At 39.4% G+C, this 18418-nt stretch overlaps 1 protein-coding gene across 1 annotated transcript; it reads right to left on the minus strand.

The window, feature by feature from the left end:
• Nucleotides 1–79: 79 nt before the first annotated feature.
• On the minus strand, nucleotides 80–15180 carry stoml3b (stomatin (EPB72)-like 3b). Its single transcript, XM_080435696.1, has 7 exons — nucleotides 15021–15180; nucleotides 7299–7405; nucleotides 5209–5281; nucleotides 4383–4465; nucleotides 3575–3778; nucleotides 1527–1661; nucleotides 80–936 (listed from the first exon to the last, which is right to left on the minus strand). Exons 1-7 carry the CDS (start codon nucleotides 15082–15084, stop codon nucleotides 748–750), a joined length of 855 nt encoding a protein of 284 aa, XP_080291822.1. The 5' UTR covers nucleotides 15085–15180; the 3' UTR covers nucleotides 80–747.
• Nucleotides 15181–18418: the final 3238 nt, after the last annotated feature.

The following is an 18418-nucleotide window of genomic DNA, read 5'->3' on the forward strand; positions in this document are numbered from 1 at the left end:
CAAAAGCCAACATGTCATACTATTTCATGAAAATTCCTGTATAGTGCACTCTGCATTGATATAATCATTGAGCACAAGACAATTTTGATTTTCATTTAATAGAATATTAAAATACATCATTAGAAAAAATAATCAGAACAATTTATATTACAGCATGTGATGAATAAATAATTTTAAACATTATGCACAATAAGGATAATAATGACATCATGATAAATAGAATATGTTGTGCAGATTGAGCCATGCACTCACATCCAGAGCTTTGAGTTGGATATGATTTACTTGTATCACATCGTGACCCGACTAATCTGACAATGTAATAACTGCCATAATGTAACAATTGGTCAAAATATAATCATCTCTTAAAACAAGGCCAAATATTGATATATTGATCATGACTGATATTCTTTTTTACATTATCAAGCAGTAATTAAACTAAAAGTTCCTCAGACCAACCAGAGTTCAATTGTAGCCTTTTAACCACTTAAACCCTCTATTCTTAGTCAAATGGACCTGAGTTACAATTGCACTTGGAGCGTTTTTTTCCGTCTACACCAGACCTCTTCAAGCTCAGAATGCCTCGCAACGCGACTCATTGTGAGCTTGTTATGATCTGCTAATACATATCAAAATGGGGGTCATTGATATAGAAAAAAAGTTTGAGAATCACTGCTGTAGAGAATCCGCAATTTTGAGAGGGTCATCATGGCTAATGAGTCCGCAGGACCAGGGGCAAGTGGATCATCTTCACTTCTTCATAAAGTGACTTATGACATCCATGGGCAAGGGGAAAATGATGGTGGAGTTCTTCTCGGCGGCGATGGTGCTGAGGGTCTGCAGGTAGCGAAGCTGCAGGCCAGACGGAGACTCGGAGATCACCAGGGAGGCCTCCTTCAGGGCGCGGGACGCGTTCATCTCCCCCTCGGCCGCAATCACCTACGCAAAGACGGAGGAAGAGACAATTAAGCCAGAGTCATACTTAATTGTCAACCACTTGACGCCTTGTGAGCTTGTAGGTCGGCTATTTTCAGGGCGTTCTCAGTGCACGACGGAGCATAAATTAGGCTTTGGGTAATCTCTCAAGAACAGATTCTGCTCTGCGTTTTCCAACTGAGATAGTCAAAAACAGCAGAGGGCGCTGTTTTTCCTTTTCATTTGGGTGACAAGGCCATGTGGGCTTCCTTTATGTCAATGAGAGAAGTCCACTATGAAATGAGATATCCAATTATTTGAAAATGTCGACGCCACTCTTACAAAATGTATGAAAGAATCACAATGAATCATATAATGAATGATGTTGCTTCTTAACCACTTTAAGTTTCAACCTGGCGTCCCTACAGTATCATCATGGGCATTTACATTTTTTAAAACTGTTAGAAACAAATTCTTATTCCTTGGTGGTTGGCATGTGCGGAATTCTTTGCTGTTGGCATATACTGTACTGTATGCTGTATGCTGTGCCTGTGTGTGTCTGCGCGTGCGTACAGTATGTACATGTGCACGTGCATGCATGTGTGTGTGCTTACCTTAGCCCTAGCCTCTCTTGTAGCCTCAGCCTCAGCAGCCATTGCTCTCTGAAGCTGATGGGGCAGCTTCACATCTTTGATCTCCACGCGCTCCACCTTGATGCCCCAATCATCTGTAGCCTCATCAAGGGTTGTCTGCACAAGAGAGCAAGAATCATGCATTAAAGCAAAAATGTTGAGGACTTTCCACTTTGCTTTGAAAATAAAAAAGACAGCTTGGGTATACTGTAATAAAGATGTGTTGGGTGGCTTGCACCAGGGGTGCATTCCAGAAAGATGGCTCAAAACCTCTTGAACTTAAACTTGGAAGTCTGACTTGATCAAGCCAGATGTGGCATTTCCACATGTTATCGGTTCCACAACACATGCATTCTAATCTATATAGAGAATCGGGTCAAGCAAGGTGGGATAGTATAAACTCAAACCTGTTCACTGTGAACTTGTTTGTTTTCTTCTGAATTTTCTTCCAAAATATAAGCCAATTCCCAATATTCCCCACACGTGGGGAAAACTTAAAGGCATTTTTGATTGAACATGGAAAGAAATTATTAATTCATTATGGATTCCGAGACAGCCATGTGATACATGAGCTCAAATGTCCATGTGGCCTGACATGTTGGAAAGACATCAACCTACCTTAAAACAAAGAATAAGTGAACACAAAAGAATGATCAAGGCGATCCAGTAGTGGTCCACTTAAATTATTTTAACCATGATATTTCCTCAATACGTTTTTGGAAAGTAAAAAGTTAAAATATCCGAATGAGGTGACGATAATGTTTTCACTTTCAGACCTTTCTCACAAGGGTATGAATGAGGAGGTGGCATGTGTTATATGGCTGCAATATTGTACAATATATATCACATTAATATGGCGATTATGGGATTGGAAAACTGGCAGAAAAAGACTCGCACTCCACAAAAACTTTTAAGGATTAGACAGAGACTAAGACAATATTGTTTTTATTTTATCATGCTCATAAAGTGCTCTGTGCTCAAACTGTGAAAGGTGCAAAGCAGCAAACGTTTCGGTCGCAGGACCTTCGTCAGTGCAGCCGATTATGGGAGTGGTACACTTTCTAATCCTGCTTTCTACTATACACCCTGTGTAGAGGCTCAAATCACAGAGATGCAAATGACAGCATTGTCCAGCAGAGGGCAGTGTTATGGTGTTATGCAGTGCACGGCCTATGTAGAAACCATAGACTATAAAAAATAAACTTTGGACTTTTCGACTATTAAAGGCAGTAAATATGTGGGTGACAGGTCAAAGCAGATCAACATCAACATCAAAAGGTTTTATTTGTCACATGATCATACAAGTATGTGAAGTGAAATGTTGGTGTGGCAGGCATACTGTACTCTACCAGACTGCTAACAATGTCCAACATATAGAATAAAAACGTATTAAAAGAGTAATTTAGATGTGAACTTTTGATGTTGTGATGGTGATACAAATGTAGTGAAATGGTTATGTCCACCAATTAAACAAAAGATAACTGGTGTCACTGGAGACTGTTTGTGAGAGGGCTGATTCATAATTTATATACGGTCGTTTTGAATATGAGAAATAAATACCATTTTAGAAATATCCTACACTGCTTACAGCAACAACATTATTTTTTTGTGTACGGTAATCTGACAATGCATTACAATCACAGTTCCTTCCAGTGGCATCAATTATGCAAAGAAGTTTTTTGGGTTCTGGTTCCAACGTTTTACACTGGTCAGGCAAATAACCTACCCTAACTTCCAGATCTGAGGTCAGGCTTTAGGTCGGTGGTTTAAGTCCGACCGATGCCAGATCTTTTGGTTTGGCCCGACCGATGCCGGGGAGTCTAAGCCAAACGAATACTGATGTTTTGACCGATATTTTGCCAAAAACATTTTCTAGTCAATTTGAAAAACATATATTTTATTAACAACATTCAACCTGGCATCCCTATTTTGGGCATATCATCATTATGCACAAGTTTCTAAAATGTTAAAAAAAACTCAAATAATGACCGATGTGTCGGCCAAACCGATATACGGGTCGGGCTCTGTACCTGCATGCTGTGAGAGATGCCCTCGCGGTCAGACAGGAGCTCGGCCAGGTTCTTTGTTCCCAGGGTGTTTCTGAGGGTGGTCTGAGCAAGCAGACGCGTGGAGAAGTCTGCGTTGGCCACGTTGGCCACGGAGGAGATGGGGTCACTGACCCGGAAGTACACCACTCCGTCCACACTTACGGTGACAGAGTCCTTGGTCAGGATCTAGGGTGGGACCACATGAGATGAAGGTGTGAGTCTGAGTTGATCAATCTACAGCAGGTGTTCCCAAACCTTTTCAGCTCAAGACCCAAAAGAGACACATTATATTATACTATGTAGTCAAATAATGTATAATCTTATTAAAAGTACTATAACAAAGAAAAGCATTCACATTTTAGTGATGTTTTGAATAGCACATTTTACATGATAAATCGCTAAATATATTCAGTGTAAATAATCTAATCTGTAAGAAATCCTAAATTCTGGTCTGTAGTCAGAGCAGAATCTACAGATTTTGTAGAAACAATATACTTGCTGTGCAGTTTGGCACAGAGTAAACCCTGGAGGGCTTTAAACCAGAAAGTGTTCAAATTGACCCTTATCCATTTGTACACTTTGTACAATACAACCATTTTCACCCTGGCATCTAATCCTTATTTTGGCCATGTCATTATATTGTCATATAATGACATTCCCCCTAAAAAATTGCAAATAGCCTATTCAAGCATGGCTATTTTCACGATTCATTGTATGATGAAGTACATAGGGTCAAATTAGCATTCCAATTTGCCTGCACAGTGTGTTGTGTGTATTGACCATACTGTACCTCCTGTGGAGGGATGTCGAATGAGACAGTTCTCAGATCCACTTTAACAATGGAATCAATGCAAGGCAGGATAAAGAAAAGACCTGAAAACATCACCGGGAAAAAGAACAAAATTAATATGAATCATCAATTAATTCTTACAATTCTATATCCTGTTTATCCCTTACTTTGTTCACTAGCTATTTAACTGGATAAAGTCATAGATAAACCATCTCTGTGTATGTATCTGTTTAAAAAGTTCAATTTCAAATGATCTTGTCCTGATTTGTTTTGCTGTAATAAGGAATAATAAAAACTATATATAACTACATGTTCACATAGATTACATTGAAACACTAAAGAGATACTGTATATCACATGATCTCTCTGTCTTCTGATTTAGCAGGCTAAAATCCTCAGGCAGTACAAGGGTTTAAGTTCAAGACTAAAGTTAAAGGGGTATTTCACTTTAAAACACTTCTGGGGTCATTTCGGGGTGCTTTTGTGTGCACCCCGGACCGTTTGCTTTGATTCAATATTTTAATATTTTAACTAGATAGACGTATGCTGTTGCTGTTGTTTGCTTGTTTATGCTATTTTGACATATAGACACCTGCTATACTAGTTACTTTGTAGCACTGTTGTTGCTCTATGCATCTGCTAAAATTCATAAATAAAAGTTTTTTTCAATTTATTTTTGTGTTTTCCCAAATTTGAATGTTGTGTGGTTTCCTTGGCTTCATATCTTTATTTGTTTTGCTATTTTTAAATCAATTTATTTTTACACCTCACTGTAAATTCTGATAAAGACTCTTATTATTCATATTATTATTATTCATATTATTACCTGGTCCTTTAGCCTTCCTGTCTGTGATGCGTCCCAGTCTGAAAATGACAGCACGCTCATACTCCTGCACAATCTGTAATACAGAGATTCAAGATTTAACAAGGTTTAAACTTTTAGAGACACAAACACATCTGCTTTAGTATACATGCAAATGTTCCCTCTAACGTGCACCCGTGTGCGCATGGACACGGCTCTGGAATGTGCCGCGCAGAACAAATCTATGTAGCGCACCTTGACCCCTTAGGCCCTGTGTCCAACAAGATGTTATTTTCCTGAGCGCAGCTCATGTTTTTAATTGTTTATAACGGGAGCGCCACGTTTTTGGAAACTCCAGCAGCTTGGCGTTGCGCTGGGCATTTACCTTGTGCTTGCGCATGCAAGCGAGGTGCTTTCCTCTGTCTGCTGAGGCTCAAATATTTTCAATTAGGGCGCCTGGAAGCGCTACCAGGCGAGCGCCCCTGCGTTTTCAGCCGAGAAAAAAAGTCTAGCTCATCTGAATGTTTACATTCAGATGCATGTTATTCGATATATTATTTTAGCACACAATATAGGCTATTCTAAAAACCAAGCTCTGTTTACATGATTACGTTATTGCATTTTCTGTGAATTAACTACATTTTAACCCAGTGATTCTCAACCTTTTTAATTTCAAGGATCCCCAATTTGACAGAAATTAGGCCACTGATCTGCATTTGATATGATTTTCATCCCTGGACCCCAATCTACATGGTCAAAAGCCAGTGTTGATTTAACTCTGAGAGTGTACAAATGTCCAAATGCACACATCATATAGGCCTACATGCATACATGCTGTACCTTGGTACCTACAGTATGCGCCTACATAAACATTTGCTGTTGGACTGTCTTCTATTCATCATAATGCCTGTCACTTCTCAGCCAGGGCTAACCTTAGACATGTTTCAATGTCAGTATGTCAGTATGTCAACGCATTGTTATTTTGTTGTCTCATATTTATTGCTTTTGCTCTTTATGTAGACAACAATTGACACTACAATTAAGTAAAAGTAATCCAACTGCAATTACTTACTTAGATTAGATTCTTTGAATAAGCCATAACTTCTGATATGATCTAAGGGTTGGACAGGTGCTGCCAAGGTGACCACAGTTTACCCAGTGTGTACGTCAGATGTTGCTCAGCAGTTGCTCGAGTTACGCTCAGAGGGTTTGACTGTTTGTTCAGACTGATGAAAATGTTGAGGGAACATTGCAGTACAACCTGGCAATGGTGTCCAGTCATGTGCCCTAGAGGGCAAAATATTTACCTCTGATCTTTTGCGTTCTTACCAGCAAAAGGTTATTTCTTACCTCTTACTTTTTGTGTGAAGTGTTCTAAAAAAGAAAACTCCTCACACACTGATTTCAGTAATTAGTTCCACCCTGCCTCTATGGTTGAAGCAGCACTATTTACTCAAACCACCTTCTATATATTGTAACTTGGTTGGAATGGAAACCATACATAGTCTGTCTTGGACCTCTGGGACACATGACTGCACGCCCATTATTACGCTATAACCAAATAGAAGAGTGGTGGGAATTAAGGGTTCCCCTGCTCTAGTGCTATATTCAGATTGGCAGCCCAAATCAGACTTTTGGCCTATCCAGTTTGGGTTAATCAAATATGAATAGAAATAAAACACACATGGAAACTGAGTTTTGCATCAGATTTGAACCACATCCCTAGGTGGTTTGAAATGCGACAAAAATCTGATTAGTCTCAGTCTGGAATCTCTGGATGCTCGGAGACTGAAGCCTGATTGTTGTAGGACTGTGTCACTCTCTGAAAATATCTGATCTACAGACTTGTCGAGTTGTGAGCTTGTATAGCTGCTTTTCAGCGAGTGACACTGTCGTAAGACAGAGTATAAGCTTTACTAAAGAAAGCCTATATCGTTATGTCATTACCACAGCAACCACTTGCAAATGTGGTTGACTGTGGTTGACTGTGGTTGACTGTCCACACTATTGTGTGGACAGTCAATACTAAAGATCAGATTTCAGAAACAAATGATGCCAGCAGTCAATTAATGGCATCACAATTAAAGCCTAAAACGCACAATGAACTGACTCACCTTGAAACAAAACCAGATGGTGATGGGGAACAATAACAGAGTAAAGAGGCCAGTGAGGCTAACTATTACCCAGCCAATGCATCCCAATCCTGATCCGGCCTGCTCAGCTAGATGGAGGAAAAGGAGAGAAAAGAGAAAACAAAGTTGGGAGGGAAGACTTCTAAAATCCCTATGTGCCTGTGTGGCCTGACAAATCAATAGTGTAGTGGTACATAGTGACAAACCTCAAATGGATACAAAAAAAAAGTTTCAGTACATTTATAGATATAATCAGGGGGCTCTGATTATAATAACCATATTAACAGCGTTACAGCAGCATGCGCATACAAATGGCGGAGCTCCCTCATTGAGGGACAAACTAGTACATACAGTAACTACCTAGTACCTATCTCCTTCTAAAAAGGAATCTTGGCTTAAGAGTCCCATTGGATCATATAAATGTATGAAATAACCACATTGTTCCAATGTAGAACAGACGAAAACGTTTATGTATTTTAAAACCCGCAAAACAGATTAACCTGCACTTGTTCTGGTGTGTTCTATGTGGGGAGAACAAAACACGTCTTAGGGATCGCCTTGCAGAGCACATACGCTATCCGTACCAACAACCTGGATTACCCTATCCTATAGATGGGTTTCCGCGCGACGTCATCACAGAGCAGAGTGCGCAATCTGCGCATGCTTGGGGTAGAGCGAACCGGAAGCGCCCTTCACTCTGTTGTTTTGTTTGGGGTTTAGATAGGCATAATGCTGCTATTATAGGCATAATAGGCATAATGCTGCTATTATATACAAACAGATCCAACTTCCGACAAATCATTTTTTGGGCGGTGAAACCGCCCCTATAAGTGAGATTTGGAAAAATGTACATTTTCCTGCGCTGTGATCTGGGCCCAGGAAATTTGTACAATTATCCTGCGCTGTGATTGGCCAATAACAATCTATTCAGGACTGTGATTGGCCAGTGTCACATGACACATGTGCATAGCCCTATATAAGCAACCATAACTTGAAAAAAAACATACATTTGTTTTTTTCAAGTTATGGTTTTGTCCATCATAAAGAGTGTTTCAATAAATGTATTTATTTTTACTTTGTATATGATTGATCGACTCCATTCAGTATTGTGATTAGCTAGCAAGACACATTGTGATTGGCTAGTGATACATATGACGAAACTAATCTAAAACCACTGTGATGTAACACTAGTATATTACTTAGATACTGTCCATTTCGTGAGAACAGTAAAGTAGAAGTCAAAGATCACTATGGCTGAAATGAGAAAAGGGAAAACCGATATTGAGAAGAAAATAGAAAGTCTTCTTAGAAGTGGCTCTTTAAGATCAAAGCATATATTAGAAAAGGTTAAAGATGGAATTGTGACAAAGCATAGATTTGACTCCTTTCAGTATTGTAGTTAGCTAGGAATACACCGCCCACTTCACACAGGGTGTGATTTTATTGAGTAAAGAAGATATTACAAACTGCATAATTTAATCTACTTTAATTAAACCCGGTGAAGACCATTTCTTTTATGAATGTACAATGGCCAGAGCTGCTGCGGGTAATAGCGCCCTCTATAGGCTCATCCCTCCACTGCGCGCGCATCATCCTCTCATGTTTACAAACAGGAAACCCATCTATAGCCTAGCCAGGCATTTTAAGGATGTTCACAATAGTAATGATGACACTCCTTTACGCATTTAGGCATTGAACACATCAAATCCTTAACCAGAGGTGGAGATCGGCTTAGGAAATTAAATCAACGGAAAACTTATTGGAGCCACTCCCTGGACGCACTCAGTCGTCCGGGTCTAAATGATGATATCGACTTTATGTGTTTCTTTCATTTTTTTTTTTTGCAGCTGTACACTATATATTTTGGTCCTTTTCTATGTTTCATTTTTTTTACATTTATACCATATTCTCTGTAATTTTGTTTATTTTGCTGCTATTCTGCTTTATATATTTGTATGCATTTTTTCTTTCTCTTCTGAATATAGCCACGCACTCACGTGCAATCCTTAACCACCCAGCATCGGTATTGTGGGGAAAGCTTTAGCTGAAAATAGCAGATCGACAAGATCACAACGCACATTGTGAGCTTGTCGATTGGCTATTTTCAGCAAAATCATTCCCCACAATAATGGAAAACTGAAAATACACTAGTATTGAGCTCTGAGGGACTCCGGTTACCCATATGTGGTTTAAGTGGTTCATATGTTATTTAATTGATTGTTCCAACGTTGTTCCTGCATTATTCTCATGTTCCTATTAGTGTGGTGCTCAGACACCACGTGTGTAGTTTCAGGTGTGTTAAGCATACTAATGGTGATTTATGAACGGTGCTTCTGCATCTCTCACGTGTTCTGACATTATGTATAGACCCGTGTTTGTTTGTCAGTCTCATACTTGCCCTGATGAAGACCAGTTATGGGCCAAACATGTTGGCTTTTAAAACATTTTAGACATGATTAAAGTACCTTGATGTTATGCCCTCTCCTCTGTTATTTTTTGAGTACTCAGATCTTTTCCTCTTTTTCAAGTTTTGGTTCGCGTTGAATGGTTCACCTAGAATATGTAGAAGCACCAATCCAAGTTTTTAACTCAACTTTGATCTCCATTGAGCACCTAGTTGACCTCTCTCTGTTTTTTTATGCCACTTTTGCAAGATCTCTATTAAGTGTCTATTCTTTGAATGTAAAGCATGAAATGAAAGCATGTGACTCCAATTGGATACCGTTTCATGAACATTGCCAAATGTCAAATATGCTCTGCATTTTCAGGCATGTAAAATGGATGGAGGTTTGCAGGTGGCACCCTAGAAAGGTTCATTACAAGACAGCAAGGCATAATTTCTCCTGATAAGAGCAGTAAAGTAAAAGAGTAATGCTCATACGTGTAGGCCTATGTGCAGTGGAATGTTCAATGGTGGACACAGTGTCGAAGTATTTTTACTTGAGTACTGTACTTAAGTATCTGTACTTTACTTTAGTATTTGTAATTTGGATGCTAGGGGACTAAAGGATGTTTTTGTTGTCCACTGCTCACGTCCTCAGAGAGGAAATGCTTTTTCCAGCTTACGTAATGGGCAAAACAAAATAGATTATGTTGTTGTGGTAACTGTCAGATGGATACATTGCCTGGAAATGCTTTCACAGCGGTCAGAATGGAAAAAAGGGAGTGAGCTGGTTATTAAGGGGGGTTCGGTTGCAGTAGAGAAGCAATGGTAAAAACAAAAGATCATATTATGACACATGCATTTTGTAGTTTCAGGCAAACTGCTGTAGATAAAAATGGCAAAATGAGTAATAGTAAAAAAAATAGTAATTTAACTACTTGAATCACTATGCAAATATGAATGTAGTTTAACTACCAGCAAGATACTGCCAAATGTAGTTAAACTTAATAGTTTAATTGCATGTAGTTCTACTCCCCAACACTGCCAATGTGTATTTTGCATTGGAATACTATGATTTTTTTAACCTGCTCAAGGTGAGCCATTCATTACACATGCATCTGTGTTGCAAGCGTGTGTCAATTTGATACTGTGAACAACACACAATTGCTAGCTCACAGTCACAGCATAGTAACAATACAATGGGTCTATGTCATCTCTTTTGGTCATGGGTCTGTCGGTCTGGTCTGAAAAATTCCCATCCAGTCATTATGACGAGTATTACTGTTGTGGTCCAATCCAAACAAATGTGAAATTTGTCATACTTTAATATTGGATGGATTCTCACACTTTTTGGGCGGTGAAACCGCCCCTATAAGTGAGGTTTGGATATTTGTACAACAAATCCTGCGCTGTGATTGGCCAAAAATGTACAAGTGAGGTTTGGATATTTGTAAAACAAACCCTGCACCGTGATTGGCCAATCACAGTCTATTCAGGACTGTGATTGGCCAGTGTCACATGACACATGTGCATAGCCCTATATAAGAAACCATAACTTTAAAAAAAACTATAATTTTGTTTTTTTAAAGTTATGGTTTCTTCCATCATAAAGAGTGTTTCAATAAATGTATTTATTTTTTGTACATGATTGGTTGACTCCATTCAGTATTGTGATTAGCTAGCAAGACACCGCCCACTTCACACAGGGTGTGATTTTTTTTTTGTGAATGAGTTTTTGTAGGTTACATGTTAATAGGATCAGGCAGGTTCTCTAACTTTTTAATAGGCTATTTCAGGAAATACTTGCTGTGATATTAATTATATAGTATCCAAAATAAATAAATAATTATTTTCTTAAAATTGTAACCTGAGTATTCAACATAATCAAACAAACAGTTGATACTTTATTTCTGCTGCTCCATATCTCCCATGGCAGTTAACCACACATTAACTATTATCAGTTTATGTTGTGAGCTGCCTTTGTCAACTTAATCACTACTTAAACAAGGCAAGTTTGAATGGGACACATTAGAGCTGTGTAGCTACTAGCAAACTAAAACCTTGCCAAGTTTTAGGTTAGCAAATGAATCATTTATATATGGAAACGTACAGAGCTCCAAAACAAGATAGGCCTAATCAAACTATGAATATGAAAAGTTGCACTGTCTGCTTTTACAAAAATGTATGGAAGGAAACTGAATTCTAAACTCAAACTAGACGCGTCGCAATTCAGGGCAATTGCAGAGTGTGGTTGCGCCGACGCGAGTCGCGGTTCGCTGCCGCCGGGACTCGAGGAATACGCTGGGAGGAATACCGTCGGAGGCTGCGCCAATTACATTGTCACGCAACTCCTGAGATCACTTGCGTTTCATTTTGAGAGGATTGGTCCCCCCAACATATGGTTTTTGCATCAAACGGTTACATTTAGCGCATTTGTGGCGCCCCCTATGGATCAAAGTGGAAATTATTTTGGGGATTTGTTGAGTAATCCACACTTGACATGTGATTCAAATTTGGGATTGACTGGACGTTTTGTTCGTGATTTGTGGGCTTTTTTGTAAAACGGGCCCCTCCCGCTAACTTTGGAAGCCATTTACGGACGAACGGTATGGACTATCAAAATTCTGTCGCATAAATACCCATCGCATGGGTCCAGAGATCATGTGTACCGATTTTTGTGAAATTTGGACAAAATATATGGGAGGAGGAGCTAAAAGTGTGTTTTGAAGAAAATTCAAAATGGCGGAAAATCTATCCTGACGCAAATGGGCGTGGCCTATATGGGGAGTTGCGTCATGACCCAAGGAATCTAGGGAAAAAGACATTTTGATTTTACGACCTACGGTTCAAGAGTTATAGGCCAAAACGTAAAGGGGGCTGTTATAGCGCCCCCATGTGGCCGATTAGTGTAATTATTTTTTCAATAATTTCGCACTAAATTATGAACCTCCCCTCCAAATCTGGTAACTCTAGCTCTTACGGTTTCTGAGAAAGAAATACTTGAATTTGAGTTTTTTCACTTTTTCATTAAAGTGGATGGGGAAATTTAATGCACTAATAAATCAATATCAATAAAACTATGCAACCAATCTCTTAGCAAAATACAAGCACACTATTCCCGGTGAGGCCGGTCATTTTGACATATGGCACTAAATTGGGAAAAATAAACTGTGGGCTGTGATGCGATTTGAAATATTGTTTATCTATAATACGGAATAAAGTGCGAGGATTACTATAGTCTGGTTGCCCTGTTAGGGCAACCACACTAATAAGGAGACAATTTCTCCAAATCTACAAAGGATAATTCATGTTTAGCCAAAGGGACCATCAACCTGACTAGGAATCAACCTGAGGACCACTGTTGTGTTGGGTGGGGATATGTGGGCTAAGATTAATTTTTGGATCCCATATAATGTGTTATAAACATACTATAGGCTACTTATAATGCACTTAAAATAACTATAAACTTATACCAACTAATATTCATAATGCTTTATAACACTGTTTTGTTAGTAAGTTACTATACTATAGTTACTATTAGTAACTGTAGTATAGCAACTATAGTAAAGTAACTATACAGTAACGATAGTAACTATACTAATTATAGCATAGTTAAATATAGCATAGGCTGTATAGGCTACTACCTATGGGCTCTTCCCACATGACCCTGTCCAACCGGTTGGTTAAATAAGAAAATAAATATCTGGAGGAAATAGGCTACTGTTACCCATTAGCACATGAAAACATGCACCATAAAATGAATGTTCACACACCAGACAAAAACAGCCTTTGTGTAAGGCATTTACTCCTGTCCAGCTGCTGTATCATGTAATTACACAGTAATCATGCATCGCCGCAACACACACACACACACACACACACACACACACACACACACACACACACACACACACACACACACACACACACACACACACACACTTTAGCTTGAGACCCAAAAGAGAAATTTGATGTCTGACCAGGACCCAAGCTAGTGAAAATAGCTGATCTACAATTAAGCTTGCAACATGTTGTGACCTTGTAGATCGGCCTTTTTTCACTACTTCTTAAACATTTGTTTTCTAATATATGACATTTCTTAGATTTTTTTTATTTGTATTAAATATCATTGAATTTGTTTTTAATTCATGATTTATTTTTTAAATAATAATAATTAAAACAAAAAGACCCATAAAAATGTGTCCGCGACCCACTGTTTGGGAAACTAGAGCACTAGAGATATCGATTTCAACAAATATTTTGCTGTAGCTTTCCGTTACAAACCATACAAATACGGCGCCGCTAGAGTCTACGGCTTCAGCATAATCATCCAGTCCACACATTTAGTCTAACAGTACGTTTTAACAGCGGGCGACTCTCGGGCGATCGCCGGCGACATCGTCCAAAAGATAAAGAAAATCCATCTTTTCATCGCCCCCCCGCCCACTTCGCCCTATCGCCAGTAGTCGCCGGCTCTCATAGACTTTCTTTATCTTTTGGACGATGTCGCCGGCGATCGCCCGAGAGTCGCCCGCTGTTAAAACGTACCGTAAGGTCCACACATGTACATAGGATGAGTAAGCCGTCACATGACAGAACTGCCAGTAAAAGATAGAAAAAATATTCCTTGATCCTCAACCAACGAGTTTAGCCTGTTGACTAACCATGGATCACACGACGGTCGTCTGTCACGACCGTCATGGATGAACTTCAACCTGGTGTTTGCACTTTCTCAATTTTTGGCCCGTACATCTACATAAACGTTCAGATTTCAAACACGAGGTAAACAATAAAGTGCTTACCTCGTGCTTACCATTTTCTCATAGAGTTATAATGTATCAGAGTGCAGTACACCTCACAACCGATGGAGTCGCGTATTTGACAGCATATGGCGAAAATACGGAGAAAATGGCCACCAATGCGATTAAAATGCTTTTCATTGAACAATACGGAAGATACGGGTACTTCTGAAGGCCCGTACTTAATTGTAACATCCCTAACCATGGGGTAAGAACTTTATATTTGAAATCTGAACGTTTATGTAGATGTACGGACCAAAAAGGGAGAAAATGCAAACACCAGGTGTAAGTTCATCCATGACTGTCATGATATGACAGTCATGTATCAGGGCTACCTAACTGTCCACCAGTAGCCTAAACAATTCCTTGATCCTCAACCAACAAGTAGCTATAGCCCCATGGACTTGACAATTTCAACACATATGCAGCTGTAACTTTCCGTTCCAAACCATACAGATATAAATACATATAGGTAAATTAAACTTAACATAGGGGTTAATAGGTGATGATCGAAACACTTACATATTAATTCGTCCGTGCTCCTGACTCTTCTCTTTTGACTTTCCATTTGGTCTGCCATTTCCATATGATGCTGCACTGCAACCGCTGCTCGTAAGTGACTGGACAAGTGGGCGTGTTGGAATCACTTTAAACGCGTGAAGTGTGTATGTAGTGAGTGTGTGCGTGTGTGCAGTGAGTCAGTCATGGTCACCTGCCTGGGCTTTTTAAAGCGTCGTTGTTATGCGATAACGGCTTGAGTGGGTGTGGTTTTTTGAGTCCGAGTTGATTATCAACAAACTTCAGTGGAGTTCTACAATAGGAAGACACACTGATCTGACTGACTTATTACTCCATGACGACATAGATTACTTATTAAAAGGATCTTGTGCAATTGCAAAAAAAATGAAAGAAGAACAGTAAAAATAGCCAACAATTTGTAGGCCTATAGGAAAATACTTATTGAATAAAAGTAATATTTGTTTAATTAATAGGCCTATAATATGTATCATTGCAGATTGTATTTTCAATTGATGACACTATTGTACCAGCTGGAAAACTTCTAATATTGAGGCGTATAGGTAAGGTAAATTTCTACTAAATTCCAAACATATTTAAATAAATGAGGGCCTAATAATGATTTTGTGTTGAGTGATAGACATCCCTGGTTCATGGTGAGTGATATTGTCCTTCAAATGCATATGTTTTTTCAATTACTTTTTCCAGTTTTCATTATATGTTTTCATTAAAAACAAAGCTAAAAGAAAATTGAAAAAAATATCATGATGTAATAGTCCAATTGGTGAGATATCGTGTGTGTGTGTGTGTGTGTGTGTGTGTGTGTGTGTGTGTGTGTGTGTGTGTGTGTGTGTGTGTGTGTGTGTGTGTGTGTGTGTGTGTGCAATACTGATGGCAGATGTAGATGGCAAGCCTACAGAGCCACACCATAATGATATATCTATCCTGCATGACATTTGGACAATCTGATGGGACGTTACGGTCACTACATCCATTATTGTGTACAGTCTGTGGGCCGCACATACCACGCCCCTGGTGAAAAGGGTCAAACAATGTTGGTATCCCATACAGCCGCAGAAGAAATTCATCATGAGCCCCTGCATCCTCAGGAGGTACTAAAGAACGAACCACCCAAGCCACAACCTGTTACACTCAACTGTAATACTGCAGTATCAAATGCGTAAAAAAACAGACTAGGGAGTCAGGGCATCTTCCACAGCCAGGTCAACTGAACTGAGCCCTGTCGCACATTTCACTCAGATATACCTAGGCTATACCTGCTGTAACCTGTTCTCTTCTGTGTTTTACGCTTACTACTGTTGCTGCCACGACACCACAGGGATAAATAATAGGTTATCTTGTCTATCTTATATCTTTTACTGTCAGAGGCTCCATGCAAAGAGTGAAGAAGAGGAGAGATAAGTGGCCTGTCTGTTTAGTTCAGTCTAAACAGATTAAAACTCTGGCAGAGATCGCTGATTGGACTAGTCTCCTGTCAGCCTTTCCCCTACATTAATGGGTTAACATTATTATGGGAAAAGCCTAAAGATGCCTTCAACCCTCATTGTGTATTTCCAAATTGCTAAATATAGCAGTGGATCTTTAAAGAGGCAGTGCCACAATTTTGGCACAGTTTTTCATCTATGACAGTGGTTCCCAAGCTTTTGTCCTCAGAGCCCCCCTTCTTGCAAAACGGAGTAGAAACAGACTGGACTTCTCACGCACCAAGACCATATACTGTACCTCCTCCCATCACATTAATACATAGAATCACATGTCATGCATGCCCGATGTGAATGCTCCTCAACAACCAGGAAATGTATGTAGGCCTAGTGAAGAGAACGTGGAACCGCTTGATAGTTTGTTTAATCGATGCATGTACAGTAAAATGTTTTTTTTGCAGCTAACGTCAAAGGCCAGTCCACACCAATGTAACTCCTTGCAACTGCCATTTTGGATAATGGTTGCAAGTAGTTGCAATGAGTTGCATGTTGCAAGTTGCGTCGCGAATCATTGTTGTGGACTGGCCTCAGTCACACTAGCATTGCTGTGGACCCCATTTTTATTAACAGGAGAAGTGCTAGGCCTACTGCATGCACCTAAACGATTGATGAGCAAGTCGGGAGCACATGGGCATGAGCACAGACATACGAATGGTCAGCACCAGATTCGGAATGGTGATTCGGTTGCGCGAAGCAGGGACACTAGGTAAATTTGGTTTTGTAAATATAGGTCTGTGTCCTTCCTGGGTCAGGAATTACTGCAGTAGCCGCCCTCCAATAGCTTTAATTGTGAGACATACGTAGATGAGCTAACGCATGCCAAAAGTGTTTCATGGCTTGTGAGTGCAAATTTCCCTGGTACTAAAGAGGAATGTGAACCATTTCCGTTTTTTTTTTTAGGCAGGAAATTGCGCAAAGAGGTTTGACATTTAACACGAGTGCTGAGGCAGGAACTGAATCCAGGTCACAGTGCATTACAGTTTTTAATGGTGTGGGCATTTGAGGCACTCTATTAAAGAAAGAGGTTACACATTTGATGAATGCATCAAAGCAAGAGAGAACTCCTAATTTATTGTGGTACTAAATGAACAACTACCAAACTGTTTTAGAGTAGTTTATAACAGGAAATACCATTTTGTAGTGATACCTGCTGCTGATGTATCTAACCTCATGTACATACTGTACCAGCTGGATATGCTGTGTATATGTAGGCTACATATATTTTGTTTGATTGCTCTCCCCCCCCCCACACTTTCCCTTCCTCTTTCTGAACCAGAACAAAAATGGAGCTCGCACAAAAATGTATTTCACCCACTTTACACCTGTAAAACTATGATGTGACAATAAAGTTGATTCCTATTGTCACTGTATTAGTGTAGCTCCCCTGAATTCATTTGTACTCTAGAATGAATAACAGTTTTTCAGCTAGCAGTATTTGTATATGGATATTTCAAATTGAGTTCAATGAGAATTGCAATTACAGAATTGTCACTCATTTCAACTAAAGTATCATATCCCTGGGACCTTAGTGAAACCACTGAATGGCAACAGCCCAAAAGCCAAAACGAATTTTACTGTACATACAAGTAGAATGAGGCAGTTAGTGGAAGGGATAGCATTGACTAAGTACTGATACCCTGATGTCAAAGCCAAGCCCCCCATGTAAAAGTAAACAAAACAATGCCTAAACAAACAAAGGATGTTGTGGCAAACCATTTACTGAAATTTTACATGTACAGTATACACTTGTATAACATAACGAAACAATGAAAAGGGACAGTGATAACAGGACACGAAAGGAAGCGCTCAATTAAGGAAGCACTGAATTTTGCCAATTGTATAGATAGGATAGGATATCATAATGATACAGAGCCACTCCCCTGACAGAATGCCTGAATATTG

Source organism: Gymnoscopelus braueri (genome assembly GCF_963280865.1).
Source record: "Gymnoscopelus braueri genome assembly, chromosome: 8".
In the NCBI taxonomy this organism is placed as follows: domain Eukaryota; kingdom Metazoa; phylum Chordata; class Actinopteri; order Myctophiformes; family Myctophidae; genus Gymnoscopelus; species Gymnoscopelus braueri.